At 31.1% G+C, this 17,755-nt stretch overlaps 1 protein-coding gene across 1 annotated transcript in view; it reads right to left on the bottom strand.

The window, feature by feature from the left end:
* The window catches only part of LOC145284498 (cAMP-dependent protein kinase regulatory subunit), a 611,528-nt gene extending 594,411 nt beyond the window's left edge, over positions 1-17,117 (bottom strand). The window contains exon 1 of the mRNA XM_080133376.1: positions 17,094-17,117. Coding sequence (XP_079989502.1) covers positions 17,094-17,102 — 9 coding nt within the window. The 5' untranslated portion in view covers positions 17,103-17,117. The remainder of the gene's footprint in view (positions 1-17,093) is intronic.
* Between the last annotated feature and the right edge of the window lie 638 nt (positions 17,118-17,755).

The following is a 17,755-nucleotide window of genomic DNA, read 5'->3' as shown; positions in this document are numbered from 1 at the left end:
TTGGGAGATCAAAAATAAAGTAGAAAAAAAAAAAGAACAGAAAGAAAGTGAGACATGTGCATGCGAGTATTATGTATTTGTTTAACAGTTCACTTCTTGTAAGTAAAAAAAAACCCAAAAATACTCTAGTTGAGATCGAAACCAAACCTAAATCAGCGAATCAAGTACGATAACTATTAGACCGGCTTGCCACATTGTTTAAAAAAATTTTTCAAAACTACTAATTCTTAACATAAGGAAGTTGTCATGTGAATGATTTGTGCATGCGCAGTGGTGAAACAGCTGACAAATAAAAATCCAATAACTCACCTCTCAAGTACCAATTTTCAATTTTGACTCCTTAGCAATCCTTTTTTCTGGATGAAAACTGATTAAAATATTTTTCCATATGTCTGAATACCCTATATACCAAATTTCAAGTCTGTAGAGCAAAAATTCGATGAGTTTTTCAGTTGAGAGTTGTCCTCACACACATTGTCACTTTTCTAGATATACTAGCAGTTCAACCCAGATTTGCTCAGGTCCTATGTACTGTTTATAACTTTATGTGCATCTGTATATATATGTACTAAAAAGTGACTCATGTCCAGGTAATCTACATCTAAAATTTCAAGTGTTTAGACCCAAAATTGGTGGAGGAGTTTGCTAGAGACCACAAAGGTTGACTCTTTTGAACTTTGACCCCCTGGTAGCCGCATTTTTGGCCAAAAACCAATGAAAAAACTTGCTCTATGTCTGAATACACTACGCATTTTTGGCCAAAAACCGATTAAAAAACTTGCTCTATGTCTGAATACACTTTATGTAAACTTTCAAATGTTTAGACCAAAAATTGGCTCAGTTTTTTTTTTTTTTAACTTTGGCCCCTTAAGATTTGTTTTGGGCTCAAATTAAGTTAAAAAGTTTAATCCATGTCCAAGGAACCTACATCTAAAATGTCAAGTGTTTAGATCCAAAATTGATGGAGGAGTTTGGTAGAGTTTTCAAGGGTCAAATCATTGAACTTCGACCCCTTGATAGCCAAATTTCTGGTCGAAAAGAGATTAAAAAGATTTTCCCAGATCTCAAAATGTCAAATTTTGAGCCTGTAGACTGAAAATTGACAGAGTAATTTGGCACGGAAACGCACAGACAATTTCATTTTTATGGATATATAGATAAAGTAAAATTTATTCTGTTTTTTTCTTTCACTGTAAAAATTTACTAAAACCAAGCTAAAAACAAGTATAAAAAGACAGCCATAAACAGGTTACTGAAAGGAACTAAACGATACCATCCTGTGAAAATGCGTGCAGACAAGTAGTAATGGCCCTTTTTACAAACAACAATTTCTCATGAAAAAGAATTTATGATGCAAAAAAGATTTCCAGGTCAGTTGTGAACTGAATTCTCTCTTAAGAGATGTTTGTAATAAAGAAAAGCTTAGAACAGTTTCAATATTACATAAACATTGATTTTTTCTTTCGAAAGGATTGTTCTTACAGGAAACAACTAAAACAGAAAGAAATAGTTGGGATGACTTTGGCAAAAGAATGTTTTTGAAACCAGAAACTCCATTATTGCAAATCCAATAGCAAGACAAAGTTGCACACAAAGTCTATTTCTACTTCGAATAAATTTTTGAATGAATAAACATCTTTATTCTTGTTTTTCATAGTTTTAACCCACGTGATTTTTCTTTTCTTTTTAAAAAGATGGCAAACAATACTCTCCCTCAAGATTCTAATCTTGTTTGTAGATTACAATGATCAAGTATTTATGTATCTATAAAAGTGAGAACGTGTGTGCGAGTGTGAGGACACTTCTTAACCTATATACTCAACGAATTTGTGATCTTCAGGCTTGGAATTTGGTATACAGAACATTCAGAAATATGGAAAACTTTTTAATCCTTTTTCATCCGGGGAAAAAAAGAGCTGCTAACAAATTAGTAGGTGGGGGAGGGGGGCGGATTTCTTTGTTTGCTGTTTCACGAATGCGTATGCGTGAATGGTTCACATTACAGATTTATTATGAGAATAGGTTTGAAAACTTTCTTTAAAATGTTGTGTCAAACTGGCCTAATGGTTATCATGCTTGTCTTTAGGTTTTGGTCTCAGCTAAAGTATTTTTTTTTACTAACAAGACGTGAACTGTTTAGAAAAAAACATGATACTTGCATAACCATGTCTCAGTTTGTTTTATTTTTTCATTTTATTTTTAAAAGGAATTTAACTTTACGTTTAATACCGGGCAACGCCGGGTACAGCTTCTACGTATAGATAAGTGAAGATCTTAAGAATAAGGGATTCCTACAGGTAGCTGTAATCATAGTTATATTGACACTTTAAACCACAAATACACCTTCTTAACCATTTTTCAACCATTTCTTCTTGTTTAAGTTATTTTCTAAAATTAAAACAAAACTTTCACTTAAGCAACAAAGATTTCATTTACTACAATGTGCGTTCCAAAAGTAATGCTTTCTACTTTCATTTAATTCTGATTAATGATTCTGAGGGTTTACAAATTACAGATTACTGAAATAAAAAAGCATTGTTTAAACTTATAGTACACATTTTTACAGCATATATAGTATAAAGAAAGTCAGACTTAATTTTTCAAGTTTTTCAGTTCCATTATTTGAAACTATTTTCATCTTGTTAATAATAATCGTTCAAATAATTCAAATTAGCACACATTCTAAAAAAAATCCCAAAACAAGTTTTTCATAATTTGACTATGAATGACAAGAATATTGGAAATAAATTAAATGAAATATGATTCATAATAAAGGAAAATGAATTCAGATTTACATGCTTCTAACGTTTATTATATAGCGAAGATGCATACCATTCTCTATTGTTTATGGCGTGTATGAACATTCAGTTATACCGCTTCCAGCATTCTAAAGCAATTATGTCGGTATCTTAAAGAAGAAATATAGAAAGAAATACGGAAACTAAACATGTAGGGAGTGAAAGAAACAACAAAGCTAAACATGTAGGGAATGAAAGAAAGAACAAAGCTAAACATGTAGGGAATGAAAGAACAAAGCTAAACATGTAGGGAATGAAAGAACAAAGCTAAACATGTAGGGAATGAAAGAACAAAGCTAAACATGTAGGGAATGAAAGAACAAAGCTAAACATGTAGGGAATGAAAGAACAAAGCTAAACATGTAGGGAATGAAAGAACGAAGCCACTCATGTTATAATACATTATCACAAAAAAGAAATTCAAATCAGCTTTGCATAATGTAATTTAAATAACAGAATTAAGAGATTATTAAAGATCAGCAGAAAGACACGCAGATGAATTAAATGCAGCAACGGTAAATGAAGTGACAGACTTAACATCTGCAGATGTGTTATAGTCTCCATCACACTCCACGCGTAGTCGTTCGATAGTCATTGTGTCATCAGACAAGGTGCGTGATTTATGCATATTGTTTCCTAATCAACCAAGATGATTTTGGTATCATTTTGAGGGATCAAGATTTTAAATTTCGTCTGTGTTAATAATTCAAAATTGTATTCTAAAGATTATCCAACTGAAGAGTTAATCAAACGGAATTGTGTACAAACGAATTCATCTAGTTTAGATAAAACTGCAAATGCTGGTAACACACATGAGGCACGATCTTTGTGAGTTCTATGCAGAACGGAAATATACCAAAATCTCATATAGATGAGCATTGGAGAGTTCATATGTTGGAAATCTTAATGATTATAAAACTATGGACCATCTGGGCGTCGAATCTTATCTTGTATAGGAAAAGAAACAATTAGAATGTTGGGAGTTCAAATCTCAGTACAAGCAGGGCTATATCATTTTATCTGTATCTCTCTATCTTTACTATTATATAAAGTCACTGTGTGTGTGTTCCTTCCTCATATGTTCTGAAACGGCTGAGCCTATCTTTTGCAAATTTCACACAAATTAATTTATATGTCTGGCAGTGTTCTTAGATATGTTTTGTACAGAAATTAATCCGATAAGTATCGAAAATCGAAAAAATCTTACCTTAAATATAGCTTTTCTCCCTTTATAGATAAAAAAGAATTTTTACATGGGAATATTTTACATTACACCAGCCAAGAGAGATAATACAAGTAGTAGAGCATTCAACTACATATTGAATGATCCCCTGTTCAAACTCGGGTGTACCATTTTATTTTATATTTTTCTTCTTAATGAGTTCAATTTACAATAAAAGAGGTACCATTTAAAGTTGCCACAAATCATTTCTTCATTTGCATCTTTTAAAACTAAACATTAATCAGAAGTAAATTTTCCAGGGCAATATCAGCTGACGTGATATTGTAAACAAACATAGATGGAATCTGATGAACGACATTACTATTATTTTTTCTTTTTTGAGAATTAGTCCACCGGGCAAATTATTCCTTGTAATACATAATAATCAATAGAGGAATGATTCTATAATAATACATACGCAATCTGCATAAATTAAAATATGTTTAAGCATATTGTACAACCGGGCAACACTGGGCTGCCAGCTAGTCTATATATATAAAAGCTAAAATGTGTGTATGTATGTTTGCTTTTTGTGTATGTCCGCAAAAGGATTTTTTGTGGGGTTTTCTCGAGACCGTCGCTCATTTTTAAAACATTTTATATCACGTCGAAATCATAATATCTACGAGTTATGAACGGGGGTCGCGTGTGTATTTTATTTGCCCGACTTTCAAAAGCTAAATATTCAACATTTTTCGATCGGCGCATGTAGATTCGCCTTTTTCGTATAATAAAAGCGAAACTAATACGAAGGTTGTTGCATTGTTCCCAAACGCCGGGCACGTCCAAAAGCAATCAGCTTTGATCAATGCGGTCTTTTCCTTATATCAGACAATTGCTATTCAATTTGGACAATCCCCTTTCAATGGGGAGCTGCTCCCCCCCTCCTATCATCTTGGGGAAGCCCAAACTGCCCCACAGTAAATGAAAAAACGATCCCCCCCTCCCGCAGTGAAACAAAGTAAACAAAAGCCAAAAAACTGCCCCCGCGATGACCTCATTAAGCGTCCACCTGCCAATCAAACCTCCTTGACTTGACTCACTTTAATCGCTCTTACATTAACATTGTAGCAGTAGTGCAGATGTTCAGGCTCAGTCTATAGGCCTCAAGGCTCCAAGTTAGAGTCCACATGCCACCAAACCATTTATTTATTTTTTTTTTTTTTAAATCCTGAAGTTTCCTTTTTTGTTCTGATTTACCCCTATGTACAGACTTGAAATTTGATATATAAGGGATTCAGACTTGTGTAACAAATTTGATTCAGTAAAATAGCTAAGGGGTCTAAATTGAAAATTTAGAACTTGGCAGACATAGGTCAACTTAATATTTACCCTTTATGCATATGCAAATATACATTTACATTATGTGTTAATTTTTTAAGTTTTGATATCTATGTGTCCTTGGATCATATTGTAGCGAATACTGCTGAAGATTAAATGTTTTGGTCTCGATTCTAGCCGATGGCACAAAAGTTATATTTATTTTTAAACTTGAAATCACTATATATTAGGATAATATAATAATCAATAGAGAATTGACTCTATAATAATGAATACAAAATCTTCATAAATTTAAATACCATATTTAAGCATATTTAACGACCGAGCAACGCTGGGTGGCCTGCTAGTAATTTATTTAATCATTATTTTCTTAAATTACTAAGACTAAGGCAATTTTTATTTTAATCTCGATCCAGAGTGCCCTTTTTAGGGAGCTGGATATTCCCCACCTTATGTTTTAACTTTGCCCTCGTGGAAAGATAAATAAATAAGAAGTTATCTTTTCATAAGTGCAGAGTTAGAGATAAAAATAAAAATTACCTTAGTCTAGGAGGATTTCTTTTTCACTGACCGAGGATATAAAAGATACTACACTTGCATCTCAGCTTGTTAAGTAAGTTGGTAAGACACAAAGCTAGTAGCAGGTGGTTATAAGAAGACTCTTTATAACTACCCTGAAAAAATAGAATGCACAGCATTTTTTATCATTTTGTCATGCTTACATCTGAAATGACACATTCGTCAGCCTCTTATAGAGATGATGGTTAACGCATTTCTAGGTGTATAATATATTTTAGGAATATAAGTTCTTTTTAAACCTTTCTTATTTCAATAATAGCTCAACTTATTTCTAAAACTACAGAAACGTTCTACTCATTTAAATAAGTCTTTCAGGATTGTATAATGGAGCAAGTTTAGCGGTCAATCAAATCCGATAGAAGAACCATTATCAGTGCGACAGGCACAGACGGAAATGTTTTCCTACCACAAATAGCAATTAATTTCAGATCATTTCCCATCTATTTACAAAAGAATGCCATTCCCCGTAAACATTGTATTTGTAATGTGTATAAAAAATGCCCAAGGGCAATCGCTAAAAGTGCTCGGATTACATCTTTTACAAACATGCTTCACACATGACAAATTCGACATAGGATAATTCAGAGTAGGAAACATCAAAATTGCTTTCAGTCAGACACCTAATGGATTCCACAGAGAACATTTGTTTACCCAGAAGCAATAGCCAGGATACTTTACAGCTCTTGCACAGTAAAAATAATCCCTGGAGACTGAAGATCTAAAATTTAAACAAAAACATATAAAATAACTTTGTAATTCATAAACATCTAACTCACCTAAAAAACCATTATGAAAATGGATATGTGCGCTACATCTTCTCTTATATAAAAGAGAAACGTATGTGTGCATGCGTGTTTGCATGTTCAACTAAAATTTAAAAAATATAAAACAAACACCCCAAAAGTTAGTATATTCTTGATCAGAATTTTCCTGGATAAATAACTATAAATAAAAAAAATTAAAAAAAAAAAACTTCATTCTTGGAGTGGGGTGGGGTGGGGTGGGGTGGGGTGATTTTGATCCAGGTTTTGCCCAGGGGCGGGGAGAGAGTTTTCATAAAGACCTTGCACACACTTTTTAACCTTTTCTATTTGGATTTTTATTAGTGTTGGGACGATTCCTAATTTTTATACGATTCCGATTCCGATTCCAGGAAAATATTGATTAACGATTCCGATACCAAGTACGATTCCGATTCCTAGGGAATTATTGTTTTGAAATATACAAGGTAGTTTTATACTTATGGTCGGTAGTTCCCAAATATGTTCCCTAACTTTGGAAGAGAGATTTTATGTCTACACCGTCGTGTTTTGGTTTAAATAAAATTATTATACAGTAAACTAAACGGAAAAATTAGCAAAATTTATTTTAGAGAAAATTTATTTTACTTAATTGGAATACAGAAAAAAAAACTCAAAGAAAATAGAATTTATTCTTCAGAGAAAAAAAACAAATGAAATAGAATTTATATAACAGAACAAAAACAAGAAAATTAGAGAATAAATACACACGATTCATTATTTTGGTCCTCATAATAAGTAAATTTTAGGAGTTTAGTGCCTTTCAAAAACGGTTATCATAATTTATTATCATCATTTAATTTCCTTTTTTTCCTCCCCCCCCCACACCTTTCCACGTGGTTCAGTAGTTAACCAGTGCTCCTGTTGCTGTCAGTCAGCTATCTTTACCTAAGTTTTAATTTCTAGTTAAAAGAATTTTTCATGAATAGAATCAGCATTTTTAAAAATTATTTTTTTAGTTGTATATATTGTATTTACTCTTTGAAGTTAAGGAGGGTTAAAAAAAATTGGTGACACCTAGATGGTAACGTAGGCAAAAAAAAAAAAAAAGACACTGCGATTTCGAACCTCACTAATAAAACTGCTCTGAGTGACTAGTTGGTAATTTTTTGTTCCTTTTCTTTTTTATTTTGCTCCTCCAATTTATTTGGATGCTTCATAGTTAAATGTTTTAACATGTTGGTTGTGGTCATGTTAGATGGTTTTGTTCCTCGCGATATTTTAATTTGACAGACTTTGCAAATGGCTTTCAACTCATCATCTTCATCAACTTCAAAAAGTTTCCATGCAAGACTTTTTTTGGACTTTGAGGCCATATTAGAAAATTCAGTTTATCTGTAAACAAATAATTTACTATTAAATTTTGTTTTAAAGCTAGTCACTTATTTGGATAATTAATTGAAAATAATCCGCTAAAAAAGACAAAAAGAAAAAAATATAAAAGGATGGGGCGGTAAATTGTACCAACCAGTAGTTAACAAAAAAAACTTATAGAATTAAATTTTTGAAACCAATGTAGAAAAGTTTACATAATAAAATGCAAATATGCATTTTCTTTTGAATTTTTTTTTGGTTGACTGTGTTCCATTCACACATGGTTGATGCGGTTCAATATTGCTAAACTATAAGTCTTAAGTAAAATTCTATTTATAAATACTTTTTAAAATGAAATTATTTAATTAATCGTAAATATTATTTAAACATAAAAATTAATTGATTACAAAACCTTTTAAAAATATATATATTAATTTCTTTTTCGTTCGGCAAAAAACTGCGCAAAACACTTTTAATTTTCAATTTAAAATTCTAGAAAAAAGATTATATTATTCTGCTTTTAATATAATAAAATTCAGGGTTTTATCTTTCTGGAGAAAAAAAAAATAATGGATTTTATTTCAATGAAATTAAAAAAAAAAACTTGACTGAATTGAATTAATTACCCTTAAATTAACGAAGGGGTTATTTAATAACTTTAGGTTTGGAAGAGATAGGTATGGGGTCGATTTTTTGAAACTTCAAAAGAAGCCGACTACTGTCAAAACTTTGCGAAATAATACAACGTGATCAATTTCATTTTAGAGATATTTCTTTCAAAAGCCTTCTTTTAAAAAAAGAAAAAAAAGTATATTGTTCTATTAAACCTTTTACTGTTTAAATAATTTGACTTTGCTCGTTTTATTTTAAGAAAATAAAAGTTGAAAAAGCATTTTCATTCAGTATTAGAAGATTTGTCAGTAAAAAAAAAACAATCGCCAAAAAGATAAGCGTTTTTTTTATTTTTACTCGCAATGTAGAGCCCTGCATACTTCTTTTCAAGTTATCTCTTTTGTAGTTTTGATTACAATAGATCTGAATGAATGAACCTTGTAAGGGAGGGGCACTAAGCATTGCCCTGTTGATAATGAATTTCTTTGGTTTCTTTTTATAACATGCTACATTTCTCTCTTGCGGTTAGAAATATCAGGAAACTTTTTTCTTTTTTTCAACATCAGACTAAAAGAATCGTAATGAAGGAATCGGAAAATTAAGGTATTTTTTAACGATGCGATTCCGATACCTCCCAAAATACACGATTCTTACGATTAACGATTCCGATTAATCGTCCCACCACTAATTTTTATGCCTTTGGTAACGCCAGGCAGTCCTAAAGACATAAAATTGCTTTGTAAAATTATATATATATATATATATATATATATATATATTTAATAATCAACATCTTTTCCCATCTTCTGTGATCTAGGATTGAATTTGTCAACTAATCAAGAAAAAAAAATTTAGTTATATTCTCATACAATTTAAAGAGCAAGTGCACGTGATATGTATATAACAATAATAAAAGGTTTTGCAATGACGCGGCACATCTGATTGTCAAAATTGCATTAATTTCACACGAGTTATTTTACTGATACAATGCTGATTAATTAAACTATGAAATAATTGTGCGAGTGACACAAACAAATGTTTTGATTTTGAATAACACTAATTGAAAACTTAATGTTCAAATTGTAGTTTTGAAAAGTTGCATTTCTCGTGTTTAAAATAACTAGAGAAAAAATATTCAAACTGAATTTTGTTAATCTTTCAAATGGCAATTGATTAACAACCTGGGTGGATCAAGTTTGAACCCAGTTCATTCCACAGGAACACTTATTTAGGGATGCTGGCAATCTTCATGTAGTCCCTTCCATAGTACCCAATGTCTTTCTAGAAAGGATTCTAACTAGAAAGATATCAGGGAAACGAATGTCAACAATAGAATTGTCTAATTAAATGAACAAATGTTTAGCAACAACAACAAAAGCAAAAGCGTCAGAATCAACTAACTTGAAACATTAACATTCATAAATGTCTTTTCCTTTTTTTCTTTTTCAAGTCATTACATAAAAGTTTTGGTCTAGGTCGAAAGCAATGAAAAGAAAATCTGTCACTTATTTTAAAGTATGCGCACTCTCATAAAAAAATAAATATTTATTAATGTCTAGAGGAATTTGAACCCCCATTCATCAAGGCAATTACTTTCTTCCTTATCAAATTACCCTGCAATTTTTTTTTTTATTCAATGTATGCATAAAATAAATGGATTTTAATAAATCATTAAATAGAAAATGTTTGCAAAAGAAAAACATTTTTTCTATTTAACTTGAAAAGATAACCAGAAGAAAGTGGTTATGAATCATTTTTTGACATTTCTGTCACATTGTAGGTCATAACTTAAAACAAGTCCTTCTACATTTTGAGGTCTTTTTTTTTTTACAACTAAAGGTTGGTGAACATGTCTCCAAGCAATTCTCTTGCTTTTCATAACGATTTTTTTTTTATGAGGTTGAGAGGAGTGGTTGGGCCTCACAAAAAACGCAGTGTTATTTCAAGGTTTTCCTTTATTGGTTGCCTTAAAGACTAGTCGACTCTACTATTTAACACATAGTGGAGGGAGAACACATATGTTCATACCTTTGCTGAACGTTTTAGTGAAAGCAATAAAATAGCCAAGACAGAACTGTTAACATTGCATGTTAAAAAAAACTTGTCGATTGTCACTTTCGGAAGGAATGTTCAAAGAATAAAACCTGTTAGTCATACCTAGTCTGACAGGTTTTGATATTTAAAAGAATAAATAAATAAAATCTTATTTTATCAGATGTTCCTGTTCTATACTCATTTATTGAACAAAATAAATCAAAAGCTAAAATTATAAAATACTGAGAAAATTTATTTCATGAATACTCATTAAAGAACGTGTTTAATCAGTAAGAAAAAAAAAAAGGAAATAATCAAAATGAAAATATTGTCATAAACATAGCAGTTAGTAGAAAAAGAAAAACAAAAATATGCGAAGAGATGCTACCGATGAAATGTTAAAGTGTCCAACGTTAGAGACTCCTTTCCTACCATAAACACAGATCACATAATTTACCATTTTTTATGCCCATTCTTAATAAGTTTTATGCACCTCTGAAACGTTTACAAGGAAAATAAAAACAGTAAATAGCATTAAATCCATATATCTATAAAAGTGAGAATGTGTGTGAGAGAGATAGGGAGAGAAAGAAAGAGAGAGAGAGAGAGAGAGGATACTTCTCAACCTCAACGAATTTTTGACCTACATACTTGAAATTTAGTATATAAGGTATTCAGACATGTGGAAAACTTTTTAAGCGGTTTTTATCCGAAAAAAGAAAAAAAAAGGGGGGGGGGCTACAAATGGGGTAAAAATTGAAAAATTGGTACGTGGGTGGGGACCATTGGATTTTTATCTGTCAACTGTTTCATGAATGCCCATGCGTGAATCGTTTATGTGACAGATGACTTATGTTACAAAGAAGTAGGTTTGAAAACACTTTAAATAACCTGTCAATCTGGCTTAATGGTTATCGTACTGAATTCACTGTCTTTAGGTTTTGATTTCAATTTCAGCTCATATATATATATATATATATATATATATATATATATATATATATATATATATATGCTTACTAGAAGTGAACTGTTTAGAAAAAACATAATACTGGTATGCACATGTCTCTTTTTTTTTTTTTAAGGAATTTAACGTTACGTTTAATACCTATGCTATTTCTCTTTATAATAAATAAGAAATCTGCATTAATTAAAATATCATATTTATGCATATTTTACGACCGGGCAACGCCAGATAGCATGCTAGTATAATATAGAACATAAATCTTTTGTTTCAATATTTTTTTAAAGTTGGTCATTGGTCAACATTTATGAATTACACTTAATTGTCCAATTGTCTAAACTGACAATTTTTTTTTTTTAATTAACACTGCCGGTTTTACAATCCATCTCAAGATTTTGGAATGTAAATTAATCGTTTTCATGTAGACAAAATAACTTTCTTTGAAATAGTTTAAAACTTTTTAATGTTTCATATAAATTAATATTTTTCATTCATATTTTAGCACCATATCTTTGCACCTAAAAAAAATGTGCCGTTATGTGGAAGCAATTTAATAAGAATTATTGAAATTAATTTATTATTCTTTGATTATTGATGTTTAAAATAAATTTTGTAAAATACTGTTATAATTTAATGCATTAAAAAAAGAAAAAGAAAAATTATTTTCAAACGCGTTTCTTTTCTTCATTGATACATATGATTATTTTGATTGTATTTCTTCAGATTTAACCGATTATTGGATGTTTGGAGGACAGGTGCATAGGAGAGAATGAGAGAAATCTTGTACGAAAATACAAAGCAAGAAAAGCATGTATTTACAAAAGAGTGTTATTAATATAGTTATAAAATTAAGCTGAAAAATAAATTCTCAATGGTAAGAAAAACCTATTTAGATAAAAAGAAAATTACCCGGTTAAGAGGAGCAAACACAAGAATAAGTTAGGATAAAGATTCAAATTACATAGGAACTTTGTTACATTATCACATCAATAGGGGCGACAGAAAGAGGATTAAGGGAGAAATCTCTTTAGGCCATGAGATTTCGAAGCTACATGCTTCTCGTCAGAAGAGGAGAAAAAGTCGGCATTATACAAATGTAAAAAGATAACATTGACTTTTCCTTTTTTAATCTGAATGTTTTCAATATCTTAACTTATTCCCTCTCTTTCTCTCTCTCTCTCTCTATATATATATATATATAAACAGGTGTCTTACAACGGCTGAAAATAAAAAACACTTGTTTACAAAACAAAAGAAATTCAGAGAGCTTCTGAAAGGCAATAAAGGCTTTGGTGAATAGAAAAGACGTCAGAATGAGTTCCAACAATTAGCTGAAAGAAGGTTTAGGTGACAACTAAGTGCTATGAAATATTCATAGGACAGAAAAGCCATAACTGAACTAAAGATAAGTTATATTTTTGCACTTATATACACTTGACGCTTCCAAGTGAATCTCCAATAAGAACTTAATTTCACAGAGTTTCTGATTGGCTCAAAAATATGCATTTGCACTTATTAAACTGGACGTCTGTGCAGAGCCATATGTATGCACATAATTTTAGGCATTTTTATATTGTATCCAAAAGGGGAAAAACTTTATCCGCCAACGATGCATTCTCTGATTAATGTTCCAGAAATTTCTCAAATATATTTTTAAAAATGTGACCATTCTGTAATCCCATTTTAAAATGCGTATCTATAAACACACACAGCCAACTTTTCAGAAACATTAGTTTTTATTTACTCAGATTTTCATTACTCTAGCAGAAACCAACAAGCCGTTTACTGTAATCTTGAATTTCTAATCACACCTAGCTCACATTCAAATAGGCATTTAATCACACAGTATTATTCAATTCGATGGGCATAACTAAGCAACTCTCTCCACCTTCTTCATTGCCGGAAGAGTTCACTGAAATGAATTATTCTGTATGGCACCTCAATCATCCTTAATGACTGCATCTATTATGATATTAATATTGTATCCTGAATTTTTTTTTCTTTAGATAAAACTAGCCTGGGTGCCTGGCATTGCCCGGGTGTTTGTAGGTGTGTGTTGAGAAAAAAAATTTAAAAAAAGGCGGTAGTAGGTAGGCAGGCTCGAACCCGTAACACAAAGATGATAAAGTGAAAGAAAATCTGACGTCTTACCGCTACTACATGATGCGACGGAAAGTCTAAAGCGTTCAAATTTAACGTAGGCAAAAAAAAAAAAAAAAAAAAAAAAAAAATGACTTACAGAAATGGTGTTGCTTTTAAAGCTCCCACGAAAGCAAATTAGAAACAAGGTCGTTTTTAATGTGGGAGGAAACCAGCTCTCCCAAAAAGGGAGCATTCTGGCAGTATCCAAATAAATAGTAATTGTTTCAGTATGAAGGGTTTCCCCTACATTGACCAAGGACTAATTACAGAACAGATACTACCCAAACTATAGTTTCACTTTATTTATACGAAAAAGCCAAACAAACAGCCGAGATGACTGCACGGTGGGAATTTTGTTTAACTCAATCAAAAAAAAAAAAAAAAAAAAAAGATAGAGACGATGTCCGTTTGCAAATCTGAGATATTACGATCTGGGAAGTATGCGAAATCTAACCGACACGAGAAGCCCGATGCAAAATGCCTTCCGTAGACATGCACAAACGCTCGTGCCCATTTTGCCCTTTATATAATAGATGTTTAAGAAATTTAATATATAAAGTTCAAAATAGAAATTTATTAGTTATATAGTCTAAAATAATTAAAAAAAAAAAAAAAAATAGACAAAAAAGACAAAAGAAATAATAATGAAATTTAAATCCTATAAATATTTTCCAGGTATTTTTCCTTTTAATAAAATAGAAATTTGAAAAATTGTTCCATCCATACACAGCGCTAATGATCAAAGATCTGGTAGGAGAATTTAGTTAGGAAATCTTGCTCCATCGTGCATATTCTTCTGATCTAGCTCCTTTGGATTATCACATTTCAAGGATTACAAAACCATTTAGAGGGTCTTAGGTTAACACCACGAGAATATTGAACAAGAGTTGGATTTATATTTCACATCAAAACCTGAAGACTTTTAAAGGTGAGGCATTTATAAACTCTTTGACAGATGAAATTAAGTTATAGAGAGCAAAGATCATTATTGTTATTAATAAAGATTTTCAAAAACTGTTTTTCATTTTCAAGATGAAATTTTAAATTAGCAAAAACTTTTACACCAATCTAATAAATAGCAAAAACATTCTGGATTTTAAGGAAAGATATGAATGTCTAACTTGTTTAATAACAAAAAAAAAATGATAAAAAGCCTATAAAAATATTTTTTTAAGTCCCTATTTAGTAAGGACACAAGGTCGGTCTTTAATGTGGAGAAAATCACCAAAGTGGCCATCTTGATTGAAACAAAAATAAAAATTGTTCCAGTTTAAAATGATTTTTCCATAACAAAACAGATACTACACTTTAATCCTAACCAGAAAAAAAAGAAAGAAAAAGAAAAATCAATTGGTATCTGCAGACCAGTCAAAATTAATCAAAGAAGAAAATAAAAATATATCCAAAATCATGGTGATCAAAATATACTTAAAGCAGATCATATAAGTGTTGGGCCTCTTAAATATTAGACTCCTTTCTTCATGGATTCCATCAGGGAAAGTAGTGCCCTGAACTGTAGCAAAGGTGTCGACTACTAGCAGTCAACCTTGTATACGACTTCACTTCAGAACTTACTGACATCACTGCCAATCATTGGCCATAGAGATTCAGTCATGCGTTAATTGTTAAAGTTATTTTATTTTTTCATTGCTACTTTTATTATTACTTTACGATAAGTATTAGAGAATTAAACAAAACTGCTTTTATTTTTAACTGTCATATCTGAATCTATTCTTCTTCAAGCCGCGTGTGTGTGTGTGTGTGTCTGTGTGTGTGTGTGTGTGTCAGACATGTGTTTCGCAATATCTATACTGCATTGAGGAGTCGTAGATACGGTGAAACATGTGTCAGTGGATAACTATTTTATCCATAATAATTAATATGTGCATACATGTATTAATAGACTTCTCTAAATTGTGGGGCAACTGTTCAGTTATAAGGGAAACAATTCTTCCTAAACTCCCAGGGAAAGTAACTCATACCAAATATAATTAGAAAAGTAACCAAAACTCAAAAGAATTTCGTTGCATAGTGATACCGCACCCAACCACAGACTATGGTTGCAATATCGAGCCTATATCTATATCACTATATCTATGAGCCATAGATATAGTGAAACATGTGTTCACGGATTACTTATCTATAATATATATATATATATATATATATATATATATATTAGATGCAAATAAAAGTTCTTTAACTTCTAATTGTATTTAAAATGTTGGTAGGAAACCAAGTTAATCAAATACCATTAAAAGTTGGGACAAAAAATAAATTATCAGACACAAATAAAGCAATCATAAATTTTCATGGAGGTCGTTTTGTGAACCCATTACCATAGATCAAAATTGCATGACTAAAATGACAAGAACCATATTAATCACAGAAAATAACCTATGCAATATAAAATTAAATGGTTTGCTTGAATCAAAATTTTTATTTTTAACTTAAAATTAGTTTTGTGATTAATTTCTATTTCATGATTTTTCTTTCATTTTTTTTCTAATTAAGAAACCACAACATTGGTGAAGAACAATAACTTCAAAATTAAAATTTTGAGAGTAATTTTTAATCACATATTCTTCATTTCCTTTTTTCCTCGTTTATGCCTTCTTTGTTTCAGAACAGATCTGTGAGGTCAGAATCTGAGAAAATTCATTGCTTTATTAGTCAAGTCACTGAAAATTGGACGTCTTTGACTACAAAAATCAAATCAAATAAAAAAACAATCTAATACATAAAAAGCAAAATGTGTGTGTGTGTGTGTGTGTGTGTGTGTGTGTGTGTGTGTGTGTGTGTGTGTGTGTGTGTGTGTGTGTGTGTGTGTCTTTGTATGTCTCGCAAAAACTTTTGACAGAGGCGACGAATCCTGACGAAATTGGTATCATTTTAAAGCTCCATTCTTCGGACGACAAATATAAAAAAAATTGGCCATAAACATTCATTCCTTAACCCTCAACTGAGCAGTTTTGTACAAGGAGGGATCTGTTTTTTTGCCGACATTTTAGCAAGTCATCGTCTTCTTTGCAATTAATTATGCTTAATTTCAATGTTCTAAACTTATGGTTGGGCGATGGAGACAATGGCTAAGACGTCACATTGTTTTCTCCTTCGTGTTACGGGTTCAAGCCTGCGTGCCTACTACCACTTTTTTTTTTTTTTAAACACCTCTATCTATTATTGTTTTGATCCCCCCCCCACTACTACCAGTACTACATTGCATACATATGTATAAACATGTACATATAATACGCTTTTGAGGAATCAAGTGTTAAGGTAAGATCCTTTTAATTATCTATTATTAGTGTTAAAAAGAGAGAAATTTGAAAAATATTGCCACTTACCTCACTCATAGTTTTTGAACTAAATCCTTAACTAAACAAACGTTACAGCTCAACAATAAATTCAATTAAGCATAAGAAAAAAAAAACTGCTTATATTTATTTATTAGGATATGGAGATGAGATACACTATAAAGTGTGGCTTTAAATAGTCTGTGTGAAAAACAAGAGAAAGATTATAATAAAATCAGTTACCTTTGTTGAATTAGTCTAAACAAAATTAAAAAAAAAAAAAAAAAAAAGTAAGAACCTGAGAAAATCTAGTGATCAAATAGTGAAATATCACAGAGCTATTTTTATACAACTCCTGGTTTTTATGAGTAAAGCGGACTCGTGGAGATTTACAGGAATAATGCAAATGTTATTATCTATGGTTACTACAAATGTCGTTCTAAAAGTAAAGCCTCCTATTTTTATTAACTCAAAAAGTTGAAGAGCTACAAAGACGGAAGTAGTACCATTAAAACAAGCGACCTTTTGTGCTCCAGAATTTGTTTTTCTACATAGTTACCATCATCTTCAATACACTTTAGCGAAGAATTCAATGACCCATCTCTGCTTCTGATGCACGTCCATGGCAGCAGTTGCTTTCTTAGTCTCACGCCGTCAATATCTGCACCAGAGAGATGAAACTTCCAGATCATGAATGCATAAATTCAGTTACC

The sequence above is a fragment of the Euprymna scolopes genome, chromosome 9 (genome assembly GCF_053919585.1).
Source record: "Euprymna scolopes isolate OS-2025 chromosome 9, ASM5391958v1, whole genome shotgun sequence".
In the NCBI taxonomy this organism is placed as follows: Eukaryota; Metazoa; Mollusca; class Cephalopoda; order Sepiida; family Sepiolidae; genus Euprymna; species Euprymna scolopes.
This window is presented reverse-complemented; position numbering and strand designations above follow the sequence as displayed.